The 19,707-nt window shown below is 39.8% G+C and overlaps 1 protein-coding gene across 3 annotated transcripts in view; it reads left to right on the forward strand.

Moving 5' to 3' along the window:
- LOC105283053 overlaps positions 1-19,707 on the forward strand; it is a 396,978-nt gene that overhangs the window by 373,875 nt on the left and 3,396 nt on the right. For all 3 annotated transcript variants that reach the window (XM_026974447.1, XM_026974448.1, XM_026974446.1), the window contains one exon: positions 691-849. In XM_026974447.1, the coding sequence (XP_026830248.1) occupies positions 691-849 (159 nt within the window). The remainder of the gene's footprint in view (positions 1-690; positions 850-19,707) is intronic.

A 19,707-nucleotide genomic window follows, 5' to 3' on the forward strand; every position in this document is an offset into this window, starting at 1 on the left:
AAACTTGAAATTTATGTCCGGGGCGAAGTCATCACCAAGTCATCGGGACGAAGGAATGAGATAAGAAATAACTAAAATTATATTATACGCTAAAAACTCATGCCATGGCCGGCAGTGCACGGAAACGAATTCGATCTCACGACTTCTTCTATGTCTTGTCATGGTGATACACGGAACTTTAGAACTGCAGTAATGGGCGAAAATCGAAATCAGCAGTGGTTAGATTCCGATGATTAAATGTTTATATTTTTCTGTTAAATAATAATTAATAAAATGTATCCTATCATTTTTCATGATCGGAATTATATTTTTTCATTTAAAATGCAGTCCGAGAATGAAGTGACGATTCCGCCCCGACAATTTTGAAATTTCAATTTTTGCATCTTTTTCATTTTTACTCTATACTGGTTGAACAAAGCGATGTAAATGAAAAATGCCAATATAAATTTTGTAGCCAAGAGTTCACTGTTTACAACGGTACACCACATTTCACGAAACTTATTTATTTTGTTAAAAATCGGCACCGAAAAAACAGTGACGACTTCGCCCCGGTGTCCCTTACATATAAAAAAATACTATGTTTTGATCTCTATTTTGATCCATATTACAATAATATTTCAAGCTTATCAAAATTAGAATAGGACACTTTCATGAGTTTTCTTGTATGTTAATTGTTTGTTTTTATTATAGAGTACCAACATTTGCTTCGCAGCGTATGAATCGTTATGGTTCCAAGGAAATGTGAGCATGCAGAAGAAAATTCTACAGATTATTTTCAGATCACAGAAATCTGAAGTTATTAGCATTAATGGCATTCTTCCAGCTTTGTCATTACGTTACTATGCAGGGGTAAATATAGTGCTATATTATATGTGCGACGCCGTGAGTTAGCGACGACCGCAACCGCGTGAATTAGCCCACGTTCCGCCGTGATCATGGGGAGTCACGGGTGACTTATAAGCACGAAATTGGATGGTCGGTGAGGACCAATCCACGGTACTATGCGGGACTGAAAAGTATTGGGCGCCAGGTGCGCGAACGCACCACTCAAAGTCGAAATGGACGATACTGCAAACGATAGCTCCGCGGTGAGCGATAACGGGCGAGGATCGTGTATTATGAGAGCCTGGAGAGGAGAAAGTCAGTACAGAGAGTCCAATAAATTCAACAAGTAAATATATTTGATAAATGAAAAATGGCAGGAACGAACACAATAAATCGTGATAAAACACAATAAAATAAATCAGATAACGCAGATAATTGTGACGGAATGTGACCAGGCGGGAAATCGGTCTTTTGTATATCGGTGATTATTACGCACACGACGCTGGTTCTGGAGACACGATCGCGTCGGTGTCGAGATCTCGCGGATCGGTCGTGACGCTAAATCCCGAACGATATCGACCAGGGTGGAGAATTCCCGTAAAGCACACACGAGACACAATCTTTACCGTGAACGCAATTCCCGCAAAGAGTTACCGTACGCAACAAACTTTACCGCGAACGCAATTCCATAAAAGACGCCAGACGATATATGCAACGCAACTATCGTTACTGCACGCAACGATAGACGAAACGAGATCCTTATCAGACGTATTTCCCGTAAACGCAGACGAGACGGGACAGATCTCTACCGGAACGTGACTCTCGCCAGTACACGTAATCTCGCAACTCTTTACCGTAAACGCAATACCGTATTCTCGTACACGAAATCCTTACCGTACGCAATTTCGCAAGAGATCTTTACGGTACGCAATATACCAACGCAACGCCCGAAAACAATACGAAACGAAATCATATGAAACGATACGAAATGCGCGCAATACTCTACGAAACGATACGAAACGGACTAAAACGATACAAATACATTGACTGGAGCCGGCGAATCCCGAGCGGGAGGATACTTAAGCACTCCGGTACTCAACACCTTGCGGTGACTCGGTACTTTCGGAAATATGCGGAATTCTCGTAATTTCGTGGTACTACTTCCGGAGCCGACGGGCCTCGATGACGCCTCCGGTAGGTTAGGTTACGTTATTTAATCTTATAAAATCTCTACCGAGGCTCGAGGTGTCGCCTTGGTCGGAAACGAAAATAATCAGTCGCCGAGTGAGCTTCTTACAGTTTCGGGCGCTCGTCCTACGTCGTCCTGGATCGCACTCGAATCGCAAAGGGCCTTCGGAGTTGCTCCGTATTGTACGCTAGCCGGACTCGTGCTGATACGCGGAGCACGCCGGGAGAGCCTTATCAGATCGCGCATCGATCTGCGCATTCTATCGATTCGGCGGCGATAGATCCTTGATTCTGCCACTAATTCGGCTTATCCGCAATTTCTCTGATGACTATCCTTGTCATTTCATCTTGTACCGCTCCTTCCCGTTTTTACTAACTGTAGTTTCCTGCCAGGGCGACCAGCCTCCGACAGGGATGAGGTGGAAAAATCCTCCACCCGCTCTGGCCAGCGGGCCCGCCTCGGTATTCGGAGACGATAGTTATGCTGGCAAGCAGGTATTCTGTTCGATGTTCAGAGGGTGCGGTAGTTAGGAGCTATGCTCCGGTACTGCTGAGAGTCTTTGTAGGACTCGGCTCCTCCCGGGCTTCCGATACTCGCTTCCGGTCATCCCGCAGAATTTTCTCTCGTGTTGTCCTTCGCTTCTCCGTGGCTGCCATCTCCACAGCTGACTGTACCCTCACTCGGCGACCCTACACGCTAGTACCACACAGTCAGATCCTCGCCTGTAAAAATCGCAAAACACGGGCGGATCGCTCCCCCTCGGGTGGAAGGAGCGACTCCGATAAATTCCCCCCTCGGTTGAGCAACACCCTTGTGACGCCAAAACGTCACGTCACATATGGTACTACTAATTTTATTGTTAACCTTGGGGTTAAAATCTGTTCTTAACTTACGACTTAATGCTAACCTTACAGCTATTTAAACTACTTAACCTAAACTTAACCTTAGATTTAAATCTAAAGTGTGTGGATGTCTGCGTTGAGTCTTCCTCGCTCGCACCCACATCCACATTCGCTTGCCACACACGCATACACATCTTCCCTTTTTGGGACTTCCGTTTCCTTTTACTTTACCTTTATTTCTTTCATATCAATTCATTTCCCCTTCACTCTTCTTCCTCTCTACCTCTATACCTCTTCCTCCCCTCTTTCCCTCTCCCTCCTTCTCTTCCCCACTCTCACCCTCCCCCTCTCTTGTCTTCTTTCCATCCTCCTTCTCATTTCTCTCCTCGACTTATCCTTCTCTTCCCTCCCTCTTTCATCTCTCTCTCATACATCTCCTTCCTCCTTCTCCCCAATACCCCACTTACCGTGATTTGCCAGCTTCTTCTTCCTGTTTTCCATGTTCTACACTCTTCCCACGTGGGTTCCCATATCTCCACCTACATCTCCTTTTCTCCTCTTCAGTATTTTCCTTCCCAGTATTTCCCTTCTCTGATCTCATTCCCTAGTCTGAACCTTGTCACTCTATTCCATTTATCTTCACTCCATCTTTTCTTTAGTAACCTGGAATTCTTATTCCTTTTACCTTCCTATACCATCTATTGCATTTCGATTTTCTAATCTTTCTCCGTCTTTCCTCTCTTCGGTTTTCTTTATCCTTACTCTTTAACTCTACATACCATCTTTTCCTCCTCCCTCTCTCCGTCCACTTCCTTTCTTCATTTCTTTCTCCTCAAAGTGCTCCTTTCTCTCCTGTTCCCATCCTAAACCCACTCTCCCCTCTCTCATCCTCTTCCTTATTTCTTCCCAACATATCCTCGTCAGTTCATTTCTTTTCCCTTGCGCCAATCCTTTTTAAACCCCTATACTCTCCTCCCTGCCCTTCCTTTTAACTTTTCTCTATGCAACTCCTTTATCAAGTAATTCGGCATCCTCCCTTCCGTTTCCAACATCCATCTTAAATATCTTTCTTTCAATCTTTACATTCCCTCTTTTTCTCTACACCCCAAATCTTCACTCCGTATCCAAACACTATTTAAACCACTTTTTCAAAGAGCCATAATCTACTTTCTTCTTTCCATCCTCCTTTCCAAACTTTTTCTCCCTATTCTCCAGACCTGTCCCATTATCACTGCCGCCTTCTTTATTCTATCCCTCACATGCACCTCCTGCCTACCATTTCCTTGAATCACATAACCTAAATATTTGTATTCTTTCACTTCCTCAATTATTTTCTCCGTCTTCAAATTCCCTATCATCTCCTTTTTTTTAATATTCTCTCTCTCCCCTCCTGAATCTCATGGTTTTCGCCATGTCTGTATTTAATTCTATTTCTTTCTTCTCTAAATAACCTTCCAATCTTCCCATCATACTTCTCATACTGTCCTCTTCCTCCAGTAAAAGCACCAAATCATCCGCATACAATGTGTATATTCTGTGTATATCCTTTCTCTCCTTATAGCAATCTCCCCACTTAATCTTTCATACATCAATACATACATCAATGTATATGTCGCAGGGATATCGTGAAATCCGTTTTTTGCAAACTCTCTAGGGAATCCACAAAAAACCGGGATATTGTGGAACGAATAAAAATTACACAATTTTACCAGGAGATTTCAGTGATTTCGCAAAATCCCGGGGCTCTGTCAGTGAAATTGAGATATTTTTACACAATCTTACTGATTTATGTTAGGGTCTTTGCAAAGTCTTTAAGCGTGACTAGATGTATTGTGTAATCGGTTGTTAAAAATTGAATTATATTCTACTTTAATGAATTTTACTTTATAATATTCTACTTTAACGAGTAAAGATATTCTTTTGAACTCGAGGTTCCTACAGGAAATAAATAAAACTATTTTTACCCATAACATTATTTATTTCATTTACGTAAATAATATGATCTTTGGTACCTAACACACATAAACGTTTATTTAAAAAAACCTCAAAATTCTTGCTGGAATTATAATAAAATATTCTCCTTTAGAATTAAAAATTAAAACGATATATACGGTGTCCTGTAATAATCGCCGAACCTCTCGTATGCCAATAGAGCAGATTGAGATAAACAGAAAAGTCCTGTACCATTTTGCAATTTTCGCAATAGTTAATGAGTTATTAATTATTAAAAATCGCTGTATTAGTCCGGCTTACCGCCGAATGCAAGCACGCGGCGAGATGTGACCGCCTAGCGATCGAGTGCCTAGTGGTCGCAGTGGCAATGGCTAGGCATGCCACTTATAATAAACAACTCCCCACGCGCCTAGCAACTTCGATCGCTAGACGGTCGCATTTCGCCGCGCACTTACATTCGGCGGTAGGCCGGACTAATACAGCGATTTTTAATAATTAATAACTCGATAACTATTGTGAAAATTGTAAAATGGTACAGGACTTTTCTATTCATCTCGATCCGCTCTATTGGCATACGAGAGGTTCGGCGATTATTACGGGACACCCTGTATAAAATCAAATAAATATTCTTCTCTCTTAATGTTCTTAAAACTAAAATAATTTTCATCAGATAAATAATATCTTTGGTATCTAACACAAATGTCTGATAAATTTTTGATCCAAAAGTCCACGGTCTACTTTAGGGACTTCTATCAAAACTGTAGAACCAATATCGATATCCTTGAATTTCTTGGATGCAGTTGCTAACATTTTATCTGCCGCTCTTTTTAAATTTTCGTGTGCCTTCTTTCGTTCTGTATCAATACAACTTTCTTGCGAACATAAAATACATGTTAATTGTGATCCATAGCCCTCATCTTTCTCGTCAGCCTCACAGCATATCGAATGGATTACTTGCTTACATTTCCAACAACTATGTGCTCCGCTAGATTCTTTATTACAGACACGACACATTAAGACTTTAGATTCTTGACTATCTGCTGAACTTCCTGGTAAGTCATGCTCTTGAGATACAAGCGGCTTTTTCAGTACATTTATAAGTTCATTGTTTATGTCTGAACCGTGATCTTCAAATTTTTGCTTTTCGAGTAATTTTTCTAGATCTTCTGTCTCAAGCTGCGATATTAAATTAGCAGGTAAATGTCTATATGTAAGACCGGTCTTAGGATCTTTTCCAAATAATGCTTTATACGGTGATCTGTCTATTGTTCGATGATAAGAGGAATTCTTTTGATATTGAACAAAGTAACAACCTACAGACCAGGCGATAGAATTGTTATCACGCATCCATGATCGCAACATGTTTTCCACATCCTGATTACAGCGTTCCACACTTCCTTGACTTTATGGGTGGCGAGATCTTCCGTTGAGTATTTTGCAGTCAGGCACATGCTTATTAACTTATGAATAACACCCGCCGTAAATTCACGGCCATTATTGCTTTGTAGAATATTGGGGCATCCCACCTCTAGGAAAATCTTTAAAAGTTCCAAAGCAACTTCAGCAGCGCGTTTGGATGTAAGTGGTTGTAAAAAACACAATTTGGTGCCATGATCTCGGTAATTAAGTAACCATTTGTAATTTTGATCAGGTGCTGATTGTAGATCAATAAGATCGACTTGTCCTCGACTATTAAAATCCTTCGTAACTATAGATCGAACTAGTTTTTGGGAAAGATTTCTTATTCATACATATCTTACATAACTTCAGATAAATATTGATTGCAGGAACGGGAATGATGTATTTTTCCTTAAAAGCATAAACAATTTGTCTCGCCCACCGTGACCTATGACTTGTGATATCGCGAAATAAAGTCATAATATTGTTCACTTGGTATTATCTGTGTGACAGGTGACGAATGACTTTTACGTTTTAATATCAATATCTTTTCATCACCTATATCCATTATGTCATATTTATTAGCATAATTGTAATGTGAAGAAGTACGTTTAATTTGCAGAGCTTTAGACGATTTAAATTCTTCAATTAAGCCAATAATAGTCTTGATTCGATCTGTCGTCCACTGAAGCTTAATAGAATTTGATTTACTTGCGTAAAACTGTTGAAGCTCTGTGTCATAATCTTCTTTCGACACACCACTATCAACAGATGATTTGTCTTCATTATTGTACTACTGCACAGCGTTCTCAGTAGTACTCATCGTACGTAAGATAATGCAAATCGGTTTCGTAAAACGCAAAATAATATAAAACTAGCAAACAAATGCGTACGCGCGTAATCTTCTACGTAATTTCCTAGACTGACGGTGAGCGCACATGTGGCTCCCGACCTCGCGACGACGCATGTACTTCCCTCCCTCCCTCCCCAACCTCGTGAATAACAAAAACAAACTTCCAGTTACATAATATACCTAGTCACGCTTAGAGACTTTGCAAAGACCTTAACATAAATCAGTAAGATTGTGTAAATCATCTCAATTCACAATTTCACTGACAGAGCCCCGGGACTTTACGAAATCACTGAAATCTCCTGGTAAAATTGTGTAATTTTTATTCGTTCCACAATATCCCGGTTTTTTGTGGATTCCCTAGAGATTTTGCAAAAAAACGGATTTCACGATATCTCTGCGACATATATCCTTATATCAATCCCCCCACTTTATCTTTCCCATCTCTTCTTCTAGGTCTGCTAAAAAAACATTGAATAATATTGGACTCAGAGGACATCTCTATCTCCTTGCCATCCAAAAACTCTCCCCTCCCACTTTTACTCTGCTCTTCTTTCCCTCAGCAGTTCTTCTACCCTTTTTATTAATCCTTTCCTGATCCCACTCTTCCTCATTTTTTCCTCCCTATTAATACTCTCCTATCTACCGAGTCAAACGTCATCTTTACACCCACAAACAATACCGTAATTTTTTCCCTCCTCTTTCCTATCTCTCTATTTATTACATACTTTAAGATATAACTATTATCTATTGTCCCCATCTCCTTCCTTCCTAAACCCCATCTGATTCTAAAGTATTGTCTTCTTTTCATCTATTATACAGGGTGATTCAGAACAACCACGCGTCCTTGCAAAGACGTATTCTAGAAGTAATTCTGAGACGATTTTTCCTCTACTAAACTTTTGTCCGAAGTTTACTTTTTGAATTATGAAAGGAAATAGTTAATGAGTAACGGGCCGAGTATAAGAGGCAGACAGGGGCGGCACGCGACGCGACTTACCGCGGCGCTTACGCGGGGCGCTCAGCTGATCACTGCACACACGATACCTAAATACATACATGTGATACACACACACACACACACACACACTCACCTATGCAGATGTTCTCATACTTGACGAATTGTAGCTTGACGGATGAATAATTTCACCGTGGATAAGATCGCACTTCACGTTTCCATCCACAAATCCAGTTACAAATCCACACCGAAGTAAAAAGCCAGAAGTCTTTTCTGTCATAAATTGTCACCACGTATCCATACGCACTCGGATTTACTGACGCACTTGAGTGATAAACGAATCTATCGATTTATTATTGCTAGTCGCTACCGATAAATCATTCGGCGACTGAAAATTATTCAAAGAGAGAAATACACATTACGCATAATCACAGTAATCAATCAGAAATTTTCTGGATACGTCTTTTATAAATTGTATCACGTATCAACACTTTCACGGATTTATTCACACACTTGATCGATAGAATGAGGCATTTACGAATGCCTCTATCGATTCATCACTGTTAATCACTACCGGTTAATTATTCGGCGATTAAAAATTATTCGAAGAAAGAAACGCGTTACATACACAACCCGACTAAACCTGACGCGAAGATAACTCGATAACAACAATCAGACAGGTTATGTTTTTATAGTGCCTTAATTCGTCAAGGCTGACTTATCGATCGAATGTAAATCAGATCGATAAATCAGATTGATACTATGATGACCGACAGTGGGACGCTTCGAAACATTCGTACTGCCAAGTACGAATCGTAGATAATGTCTGCCTGTAACGTGTCGATTTTTTAAAAATAATTTGCGAACTCGAAGAGAATGTTCGTCGAAAATAAAATATTTGGTTGCCCTGAAAAGGGCAGATTAATTATTTTAGAACACTTCTTTTTACAGCAAGTGTTCGAAGTGTCCGCCGTTCATTATGATGCACGCTCTCATGCGTCTCAATAAATTTTCTTGCGTTTTCTCCAGAACTTCGTCCTCGATTGACAAAATGGCATGGTGAAGTTTGTCATTTAATTCTTCGATGGTCTCGGGAAGCTGTCTGTAAATGACTTCCTTGCAGTAGCCCCACAAGAAATAGTCCAGTGGATTGAGACCTGGAGATCTTGCAGGCCACCGTATCGGGCCATACCAGCCCATCCAACGTCCGAGAAATTGCTGATTTAAAAAATTTGTGACGATTCTGGCGTTATGTGGACCAGCACCGTCCTGTTGAAATTTTATTTCTATTTATTAACGGTACTTCTTCCAGAAAGTCCGAAGATTTTCCGCCAGAAATTCCAGGTACGATGCGCCATTCAATGTTTCTGGAAGAATAACTGGGCCCAATATTTGTGTACCCATAATTCCAGCCCAGACGTTCAATTTCTAACGACGTTGGAAATTTCTGGGTCGTGTCGGTCGAGGATTCTCGGCGTCCCACACATGCATATTGTGTGAGTTCAAAATTCCGTCTCGCGTAAACAGCGATTCATCGCTGAATATTACTCAAGACGGAAGTTCTGGATCTTCGTTCACTCTTCTGAGGAAATCCTCGCAAAATCTCTTCCTCCGAGGATAATCTTCTTGTTGTAAATGTTGCACGCGAGTGTAATGATAGGCGTGCAATTTTTCTTCTTTCAACATCTTTTGGACTGTGGAATAAGACAATTCGTGCTCTCGAGCAATGTTTAAGAAATTGAAGGTGATCTTCGCGTGACCTTCAAACGACTATTCAAGGTCAAACTAATGGTATCATCTTATGTCCCCCTCGAAATCGTGACATGTCTGTCTGAAACATTTTTTCGTATCTCTTTTAGTTTTTTAAAAAATCGACTGTATAAATTAAAATGGGCCACCCTGTATATATATATACATAATTATATATACAATTATATATTTATTTAAATAGATATATGTGTGTATATATATATATATGTATATATGTATATGTATATATCAGTGTTCTTTCTATATCCTTCCCTACATACACCCGCACTATTTTCCATTTCTCTTTCCCATATTCTATCCTTCCGACAATTTTCTCTTCTCTTCTCGTTTCTATATTCCCATCCCTTTCTGTCAGTTCCCTCCTAATGCCCATTATCATTCTTCCCATAGCCCTTCTCTTCTTATTTTGTCTCTTCGCTCCTTGTATTCCCCATTGATATCCTCTTGGCAGCTTCTTCTTTATTCTCTTCCATCCCTTCTCATCTATATCTCCGAAAGCACTATCACATTCCCTCCTACTCATCCAAAATTCCATATCCTTATTTTCTACTCCGCCACATTCCAGAATACCACTCTTCACTCTTTTATCTTCTCCTCTCTTCGTCTCCCACTCTCCTTCTCCTTTTTATTACTTTTATCTTTTTCTTTCCTTCCCTCTTCCCTTCCCCCTGCTCTTCCTTTCTTATATTTTCCGTCCCTTAACACCTCTTCCACTTCATCTCTCATCCCATTTCCACCATGTTCCGTTTATCCTTATCCTTCCGTATCCCACTCATAATTCTATCCCTCTTTCTCTCATCTTCTCTCGCAATTTCCTTCAATCTCTCTATTTCATCTTCCTTTTCTTCCATGTCCAATCCTCTCCTCTTCTTTCCTACTTTTCAATTAATTTTCTTCTTCATCCTCTCTCTCTCTTCTGCTGCACACTTGTTAATTTCATTACAACTATTTCCGTTCCTTTTGATTCTCCTTTCTTAGTTTTCTTACCTCGTCAAACTCTATCTCCGCACATAATACTCTCAAAACTTCTTTCACTGCTCCCTCTTACATTCTTTTATTCTAGTTTTTTAATTATTATATTCTTTCTTCTCTTCTTTCTTTCACTCCTTTCCCATTTTTTCTCCCATTTCCCCAATTCTCTGCTCCATCTCGCTTCCCTTACCTCCCTCTCCTCTCTCCTCTTTTCCTCTCTTCTTCGTTCTTTCTCTCTTCTCCATATCTTCATCCTCCTTTCCAATCTTTCTATTTATTTTTTTAATTCTTTCCTCTCTTCTCTCCATTTTTCTGCCTGACCTCCCTTTTCATCTGCTCCTTCCATCTTTTTCCTTGCTCTATCCTCTTCTTTCAACTCGTCCTTCCTTTTCCTTATCTCTCCTATATATCATTTTACTTCTCTCATTTTCTTCATTTCCTTTATTTCCTCCAAATTCCTTCCTCTATTCTCTCATTATCTGTCACTTATTTGCTTCCATTCTCATTTTCTGTCCCCTTTCTGGAGATCGCTGTGTTAACTTACTTTCCTTGAATATTCTTTCCTCCTCCCTTCCTCTTCCCTCCCCCTCTCCTTCTGCTTCTTTTTAAATAATTTCTTCATAATATTTCCTTAATAATATACAAAAAACTCCTTTAAGTCTCCAGTGCAATTAATACTTAATGAGATCTTCTTTATTTACGACCATAACTGGCAAGATTACATAAATCGCACAACGTTTCGACTCGTAATTCAAGTCCTTATCAAGTGCAACAATAAGAGGTCATTTTCTAAAACAAGAAACAATTACAATTTGTATAAAAACAAAATAAAATTAACCTGTTCACAATCCATAACTTACTAGTAAGAAATGACATCTTATCAAATTAAAAACGCAAACGGTACTCATGACATCGACGCACAATCCGTACCAAGAAGCTGTTCGTCCAAGAGACAAATACCATGTGGCACATCAAAACACTAACAACAGTATAAGATCTGTTACCTATATCTAAGGACAGTGTCGTACATACACGGCAAGTTCTCCGTGTCATTCTGTAAATTCAATGTGTTGTCATGAATTTTGATGTAACACATCTCTGCAATTTCCCGTTTTTACAATATTTTTCTTGATGCAACACCCTCACATTCCTCCAATCCATATCATGATTTTCATCTATCCTGTGTTTACTTACAATTGAAAGATTATCAGACTGTTTTTTAATGTCAAAAATATGCTCCTTGATCCTAGTTATCAAATGTCTTTTCGTCTGACCAATATAGCACGAATCACAACTTTTACAATCTATTGTATAGACAACACAAATCTTTTGTTCATGTAGTAGAATATCTTTTCCTCTTTTAATTAAACAATCAAGCTTATTACGCAAATTATATACAACCTTAAATCCAAGTCGATTTAAATTTCTTCTAATCTCTTAATATACTTAACAGCTATCATCCCAGATTGAAATTTACTTGTGAAATAGAGACTCAGGGTTGTATTAATTTTTTTGACACTACGGTTATTAGAAGTGATGATTCTTTGATAACGAATTGGTTTAAAAAACCTACTTTTTCTGGTAGGTACGTTAACTATTTATCTAACCATCCTATACAACATAAAATTAGCGTAATCACGAGTTTAGTAGACAGAGCGATTTTATTGTCTGATTCTCAATTTCATGTTTCTAATATTGACTCCGTTCGTAGTATTTTATTGAATAACTGCTATCCACGAACTTTTATTGACAGACATATCGAAAAAAGAATCAGAAAAATTAAATATAATGACACTACTGTTAACAATAATAATGACATGCAGATCAACAAGAATATTGTCAAAATACCGTATATTGGTAGGTGGAGTGATAACATTAAAAGAAATATGTTACGTCCCGGCCGGCCGCGGTTGTTGATTAACTCGGGCAATGACACGGGGCTGGATCGCTATTTTCGGGTATTAACGAATCCGAGAATTCTCCCCGGGGATACCGCGATCGGAGTAATTTCGTAGAGGGAAACGGGTCTAGTTATCGCCGGGTGCAAGAGCTAGAGTGCTTATTTCGTCGCCCTGTACCCACACCACGGTCGGGTCGGGGAAATCAAGAATACTATCACCGGCTGCCTGTAACAAACTGAGCAGTGCCGAATATTCGAGCGCACAGGTATCGCAGCTTAGCATCGGAGAGTAAGACGCAAGGTTACTTCTGCAATCGTGGCACGTAGGAATGTATCGTGTGAATCCTACCACTAAATCGTGCTTCTGTATTAGCTCACAACTCAATTTCTCTAAAGTGGAAATGGCGTTGGTATAGCAGTTCCGACAGAACAAGTTTCTAGACTCTGGATGGAAGTAGGCCGAATACTTCATACACGAAGTTGCGGTGGTCCGCAATTGATGATCCAGTATGGGAGGAGGAGGTCGGGAGAGGCTAAATCTACGTGTTATGAAGCGGCACATCACACGTTATTGCGCCCGCTTCCGGGATAAGTAAGTTCTGTTAAGCTGACCGGGGCAGGAAGGGCGGTGCATGCCCCAAGAAGCGATGTTCGCTCTTCGATTTGTCGTAGGGTATAGGGGGAGAGGGGTAAGGTAAAAGAAATATGCATACAGTTGGTTAGCTTACGCTACTTCGGTAAATTTATTAAACAAACTCCATTTCCTCGGGGAATTCGGTCGTAGTAGTTGCATTTGTTACTGGGTCTGTGGAGGTTACCCGAATTAACCGTTTTATAGTAATCACCTGGGGCTGAATAGTATCGTTCTCGGGGGGACGATGAATGGTTTCAAGCTACTCGGTCGTGTCGGAATCGTAAGTCAAATCAATGACTTCGATTGGAGGTGAAGGGGTAGGCGCTCGGCGGGTGATCTCAATCGACCGGATGATCGGTCGGGGGGGAGCGTTTGCCCGCTGTGGTCGCTCCGCTTCTTGTCGCTGGATTTCCAGAGCAGGGTAAAGGGGTGTGATGGGTTCGTACCACTCTGATCCTATCGGGGAAGGCGTTCGTTCGCCCGGGGATGGTGTACGAGTCTCTGCTGCCAACGGCTCGTCTCGAAGGAGTGTAGTAGGTTGACTGGGCGAAGTTTCGCTCAGCGAGGGTGTATCGATTGATGACTCGGTTAATCCAAGCAGAAATCTCTCGAATGCCTCGCGACGTTTTTGCAAGAGAGTTTCGATCCTTGCCCTCTTCTTCTTCCCGGTGCGATGTCGACGGGGGGGTCTCGGTGTCTGGAAACCAGGTCGTAGTGAGCGAGAGTCCGCTCGAGAAATGAGCGTTATTCGCCCGAGAAGAGGTTATGTTTCCCGACGAACACGTGGCTCGAATAATACACGTTGAGGTTAGACGTTGAGGTTATATCTCATGACAACACGTGGCTCGAATAATAAGTAAGGTGGCACGACCAAAGTGAATAATTAATGGTTTAAATTACGTAAGCAACAATATAGCAGTGGGCTTAAATGTAAATATAAGTTGTACTCACCGTTGCTGGCCACATGGTCTTGGAGGTTAAAACTCTAGCGTAGCGTGCGTCTGCTGGATCTGGAGGTTAGTTTAGCTGCCTTGTGGTCGTCCTTCTCGTGGTAGATCGCTCGACGACGGCTGCTGCACAAGAGAGCGATCGCGGCGGATGGTCCGAGTATATAGTCGGAGATTTGTGTTGTCTAGTTCCGTCGGGTGGCGTACCGAGTTGTATAACTAGGAACTAGGGCTGGTGACGTTAGTTACAACTAGCGTCGTCTGATGGGTCTAGTTCCGAACTAGGATTTGAGTAACTTGTCCAAACCTTACTCTAGGAACTTGCCCAATTCCCAAGTTTTGTCCAATAGTGTTAGTGATATGTAACAGCTTCTGATTGGTCTATTTTCGAACTAGTGCAAATACTTGGCCAATGGCGTTGGGATTTGTTCAAGTGTTTTTCCTTATGATCTAGCGCTCGCAATTATTACTATATATAGTCTAACGCTGGAGATTGTTATTGTAAAAAGGAAATTTTTAATTCTGCGGTAGCGGTGGACGTGACAAATATAAATCGACTTGGATTTAAGGTTGTATATAATTTGCGTAATAAGCTTGATTGTTTAATTAAAAGAGGAAAAGATATTCTACTACATGAACAAAAGATTTGTGTTGTCTATACAATAGATTGTAAAAGTTGTGATTCGTGCTATATTGGTCAGACGAAAAGACATTTGATAACTAGGATCAAGGAGCATATTTTTGACATTAAAAAACAGTCTGATAATCTTTCAATTGTAAGTAAACACAGGATAGATGAAAATCATGATATGGATTGGAGGAATGTGAGGGTGTTGCATCAAGAAAAATATTGTAAAAACGGGAAATTGCAGAGATGTGTTACATCAAAATTCATGACAACACATTGAATTTACAGAATGACACGGAGAACTTGCCGTGTATGTACGACACTGTCCTTAGATATAGGTAACAGATCTTATACTGTTGTTAGTGTTTTGATGTGCCACATGGTATTTGTCTCTTGGACGAACAGCTTCTTGGTACGGATTGTGCGTCGATGTCATGAGTACCGTTTGCGTTTTTAATTTGATAAGATGTCATTTCTTACTAGTAAGTTATGGATTGTGAACAGGTTAATTTTATTTTGTTTTTATACAAATTGTAATTGTTTCTTGTTTTAGAAAATGACCTCTTATTGTTGCACTTGATAAGGACTTGAATTACGAGTCGAAACGTTGTGCGATTTATGTAATCTTGCCAGTTATGGTCGTAAATAAAGAAGATTTCATTAAGTTTCCTTAATAATATTTCAATCAGTAATAATATTTCCGTCAATCCTTCTCTTTCTCCTCCATTACCTTTCCAAGCTCTATTTTCCATCTTTCTCTAATGTCGTTCTTCCTTTGCTGTATCTCTTCCCTTTATGTTTTTTCCGTTGCTCGCCTAATCGCGCTTCCTTCTATGATCTGTGTATTCCGTGTTTAATTCCCTTCCAATCCTCTTTCCTCTCCTTTCTATATGGGCTCTTTGTCTAACCTCAGCCTTAATATAACACCTCTGCACCCTTCTTAACGTCCTTAACACCTCTCTTCACTTTCTATCACTTCCACTCTCTCCTCTTTCACTTTCGATCACTTTTTCGTATTCACAACCTATTTTATTCTCCACTCTCTAAACATGTATCACTAGTCCTACCGGAAGCGGACGTTCCATAGTGATGTATATATTTCTGCATATTTCAACACAGTTTATTATCTTAATTTTAAAATTTTTAAAATTTCACACATTATACAGTCACACATTAGGAACTTCGGTAAATATTCCGATGAGGGGAGCCTGCCCCGATGACCTTGACCTTTACATATATTGTCAAGGTTGCCCACCTAAGTGACCTTCAAGAGGTTTTAGCCGTCGCTCGTTGTTTGTTAAAAAGTTATTAACAAAAGAAGTTTAATGATTTTGCACGAATTTTCAGCTGTCTACGCGAACCAAGAACATAATATTGACATATATTACAAAGGTCACCTTCCCGAATAACCCGCACTAAGTTTTAATCGTCGATTGTTGTTTATGAAAAAGTTAGTAGCAAAAGAAATTTTGCAAATATAGTAGTTATCTTGAATATTGAAAGATATAAACGACGAATATGTATATGAACGAAGGAAAGTCATTTAAAGCAGTGAATCGTTAATATATAGAACAGTTTCTTTTAATATAAGTACAAAGTATTTTTCACTTTAACCAAAAGCATAAACAGTTAAATACAAAGTATTCTCTGCTTTAACCTAACCTAGCCTAACCTGGTTAGGTTATAATTTCCGAAACTGGAGCCTCGGACACATACGCTCGTTTTCAGCCTGCTTCGCGGGAGGGCGGGGGGCGAAGCCTCGCCTCCCCCCGCCGGGATCCGTGCCGTGTACCAGGTGATCAAAATCTGTACGGTAAAATCTGTTACACTGGTTCTGGCGGGGGGGGGGGGGCGTAGCCCCTGCGAAGCCCTCCCGCGAAGCAGGCTGAAACCGAGCGTATGTGTCCGGGACTCCAGTTTCGGAAAATATAACCTTTTGCTTGTCGTGGACGGCTGAAAATTCGTGCAAAATCATTAAACTTCTTTTGTTAATAACTTTTTAGTAAACAACGAGCGACGGCTAAAACCTCTTGAAGGTCACTCAGGAGGGTGACCTCTATAACATATGTCAAGGTCAAGGTCAAGGTCATCGGGGCAGGCTCCCCTCATCGGAATATTTACCTTTTTCAGAAATCATTGTACTCAAAATATGTTAACACGTTATCAACTGTTCTCCGATAAAATCGTCCATGCGTTATTTACTGATTCATTTAAGTCCGACTATGTCGCTGTTATCGATTTGATAATCTATCATGTCTGTCGTGGAAAAATAAAAAATGGAAAGTGTATCAAGAGGCACGGTAGTGTCAAGTGTACGCGCAGCGCGAGAAGACACAGTGCCTCTTTTACGCAAGATGACGTTTCGAGAAACACCTCGATTATCTCAATAACGGCTGATCCGATCAACTTCTAACTAAGTAGGATCAATGGATAGCTTGGGTGCAGTTTGCATAAGAAAAGTGTTTTCATTTTTCTTCTACGTGTCTACAAGCGGAGATATTGCGTTGCAAAGTTCGAAATGTGACGATTTTACGATTAAAATACTCCGTTTTCTCCATCATCATCGTCAAGTGAGGGCAAGGGGGCTCGCGGAAAGAGGTGTGAAAAAATGTGAAGTTCGCTAGTTTCGACACTAGATGGCTCGGGGTAACACGTAAATGTAGAGTCGATAATGCTAACTTCATTATCGATCAAAATCTCACTATAATGAAGTATATCTTTTTATTAAGTACTTTCCGAGTTATGGAACTCGAACGGCCATAGCCGGATAAGCATACTAAAAGTGCCCCCGGCGAGTTTTGCAAGGACACTTGGACTGTTATTTTGTCACAATAAAAAAAATTTTCTCAAAACTTCAGTCCTTTAATTGTTGTATTATTTCTCAAGTTATTGAAAAAATGCGATTTTCAATTTTTATATTTTTCTCCATCGATACTATAGATGTACTTCTGTCGATTTTTTGTGAAGATTTATTAATATAACACATAAAAAAAATTTTTTCAATAAAATCGATTTAAAAAAAACTAATACAATTAAAAATAGCTTTTTCAAAATGTTCTCTTCGAGATACAATCACTAAACTTTCACAGAATACTCTTCTCTTTTATCAAATTGTTCTCAAATTTTTTCAATTTTTTCAATTTTTTCAAGTTGGTGTAACATCATGAAAAAAATAAAAATCATCTATATCTGCCATTATATATTACTTAGCTTATGTGAGAGTTAGCAAGAATAATAAGACCAGCTGAAATTTTAAGCTGTCTTTTTACTGTACAGAGTAGCACCATAGTAATTAATGAAGACAGTGATGAAGACTGATAAAAAATTAATTTCGATCACATTCGATAAAAAATTAAATTCGATCACATTTGATAAAAATTATGATTTTTGGATGAATTCTTTCTATAATCTTGTTATATAATTATAACTATCAAGGAAAGATGTATTATTAAATCGATCATAACTGGCAATAATTCGACAAGATGGTCAGTCTTAATCCGCAAATCGTTAGACTGAATGGTACGTCTTAATTAATACTAAGGAGTATCATTTTCATTAAAATCCGAGTTTTTGCACGCCAACATTCGTCAGTCTTAAAACGCAGAATTTTTGCTGAAAATTCTACCTTTCAGCACAAATTCTGCGTTTTAAGACTGACGAATCCTGTTGGCGCGCAGAAACTCGAATTTGAATGAAAATGATACTCCTTAGTATTAATTAAGACGTACAGTCTAACGATTTGCGGATTAAGACTGACCAATTTGTCGAATTATTGTCAGTTATGATCGATTTAATAATAGTAAAAGTACATATACAGGGTGTTTCACACAAGGGTAAAAACCTTTCGCCCACAGGTAGATAATGTCAGATCGAATTAAAAAGTCCTATACCATTTTGCGATCTGCGCAATAGTTAACGAGTTATTAAGTATTAAAAATCGCCGTATTAGTCCGGCCTACCGGCGAGTCAGTGCGCGCGAGCCAGAGCGGGGCGGGGTAGGCGGGAATAATAGGATGAGCCGCTCGCTCGAGTCGCGCGGCGCGACGCGATAGCGGGTATCGGATTACAGCGGCAAGCGAGACGACGCGTGGAAAATAATTGTTACATATTTCTTTTTGTGCTGTACACGCAAGTTTTATTTATTAATATTAACAATGTTAATTAATATGGTTATTAATTAATATTAGTTAATATTAGAAATAAAATGAACACATTTAGAGTTTTGCAGACTAAAAAAGTGATTATAAATATCTCTTTTCATTACTTAGTCAATACACATAGTCAATACATAATTTAAAAATAATTTATGTAAAGTACAGATTATAGGTAGGACAACATGTTTTAATGCGACCCGGGCAAGCCAAGTCCTTTGTTACGTCCCGGCTAATCGCGGCTGCGAATTTTGGAATGCAGGACTCGGACGTGTAGCACGGGACTAAATCACTGTTTCGGGTTACCGAATCCGAGGATTCTACCCGGGGATACTCGTGATCAGAGTGATTTCTCCAGGAGTGCAGTTCCCGCGGAAGGGTGGCAGGGTCGCTCTTTGTGCAAAATTTCGGTTCAATAAAGGGGTGGCCGATGGCAAATTTATTTGAATTTACTTGCCCCTAATTAAACCGATGATTTCGTTATAACAACGCGTGCATCTATGGGCCGGTCGGTAGGTCGTTAATGATGCGGAACAATAGATACAGATTACATCAATCACACGGGGCCCGATGTTCAATTTATGAGTCTCCGTTTTCGCGTACGCGTTATGATAGATGGGTCCGATTCGTGAGGATTTGCATTGTTCGCATAACGCGGCTTGTGTTTCGACGTCTTTGTATCCGCGCGTG

This window comes from Ooceraea biroi, chromosome 12 (assembly GCF_003672135.1).
Source record: "Ooceraea biroi isolate clonal line C1 chromosome 12, Obir_v5.4, whole genome shotgun sequence".
In the NCBI taxonomy this organism is placed as follows: domain Eukaryota; kingdom Metazoa; phylum Arthropoda; class Insecta; order Hymenoptera; family Formicidae; genus Ooceraea; species Ooceraea biroi.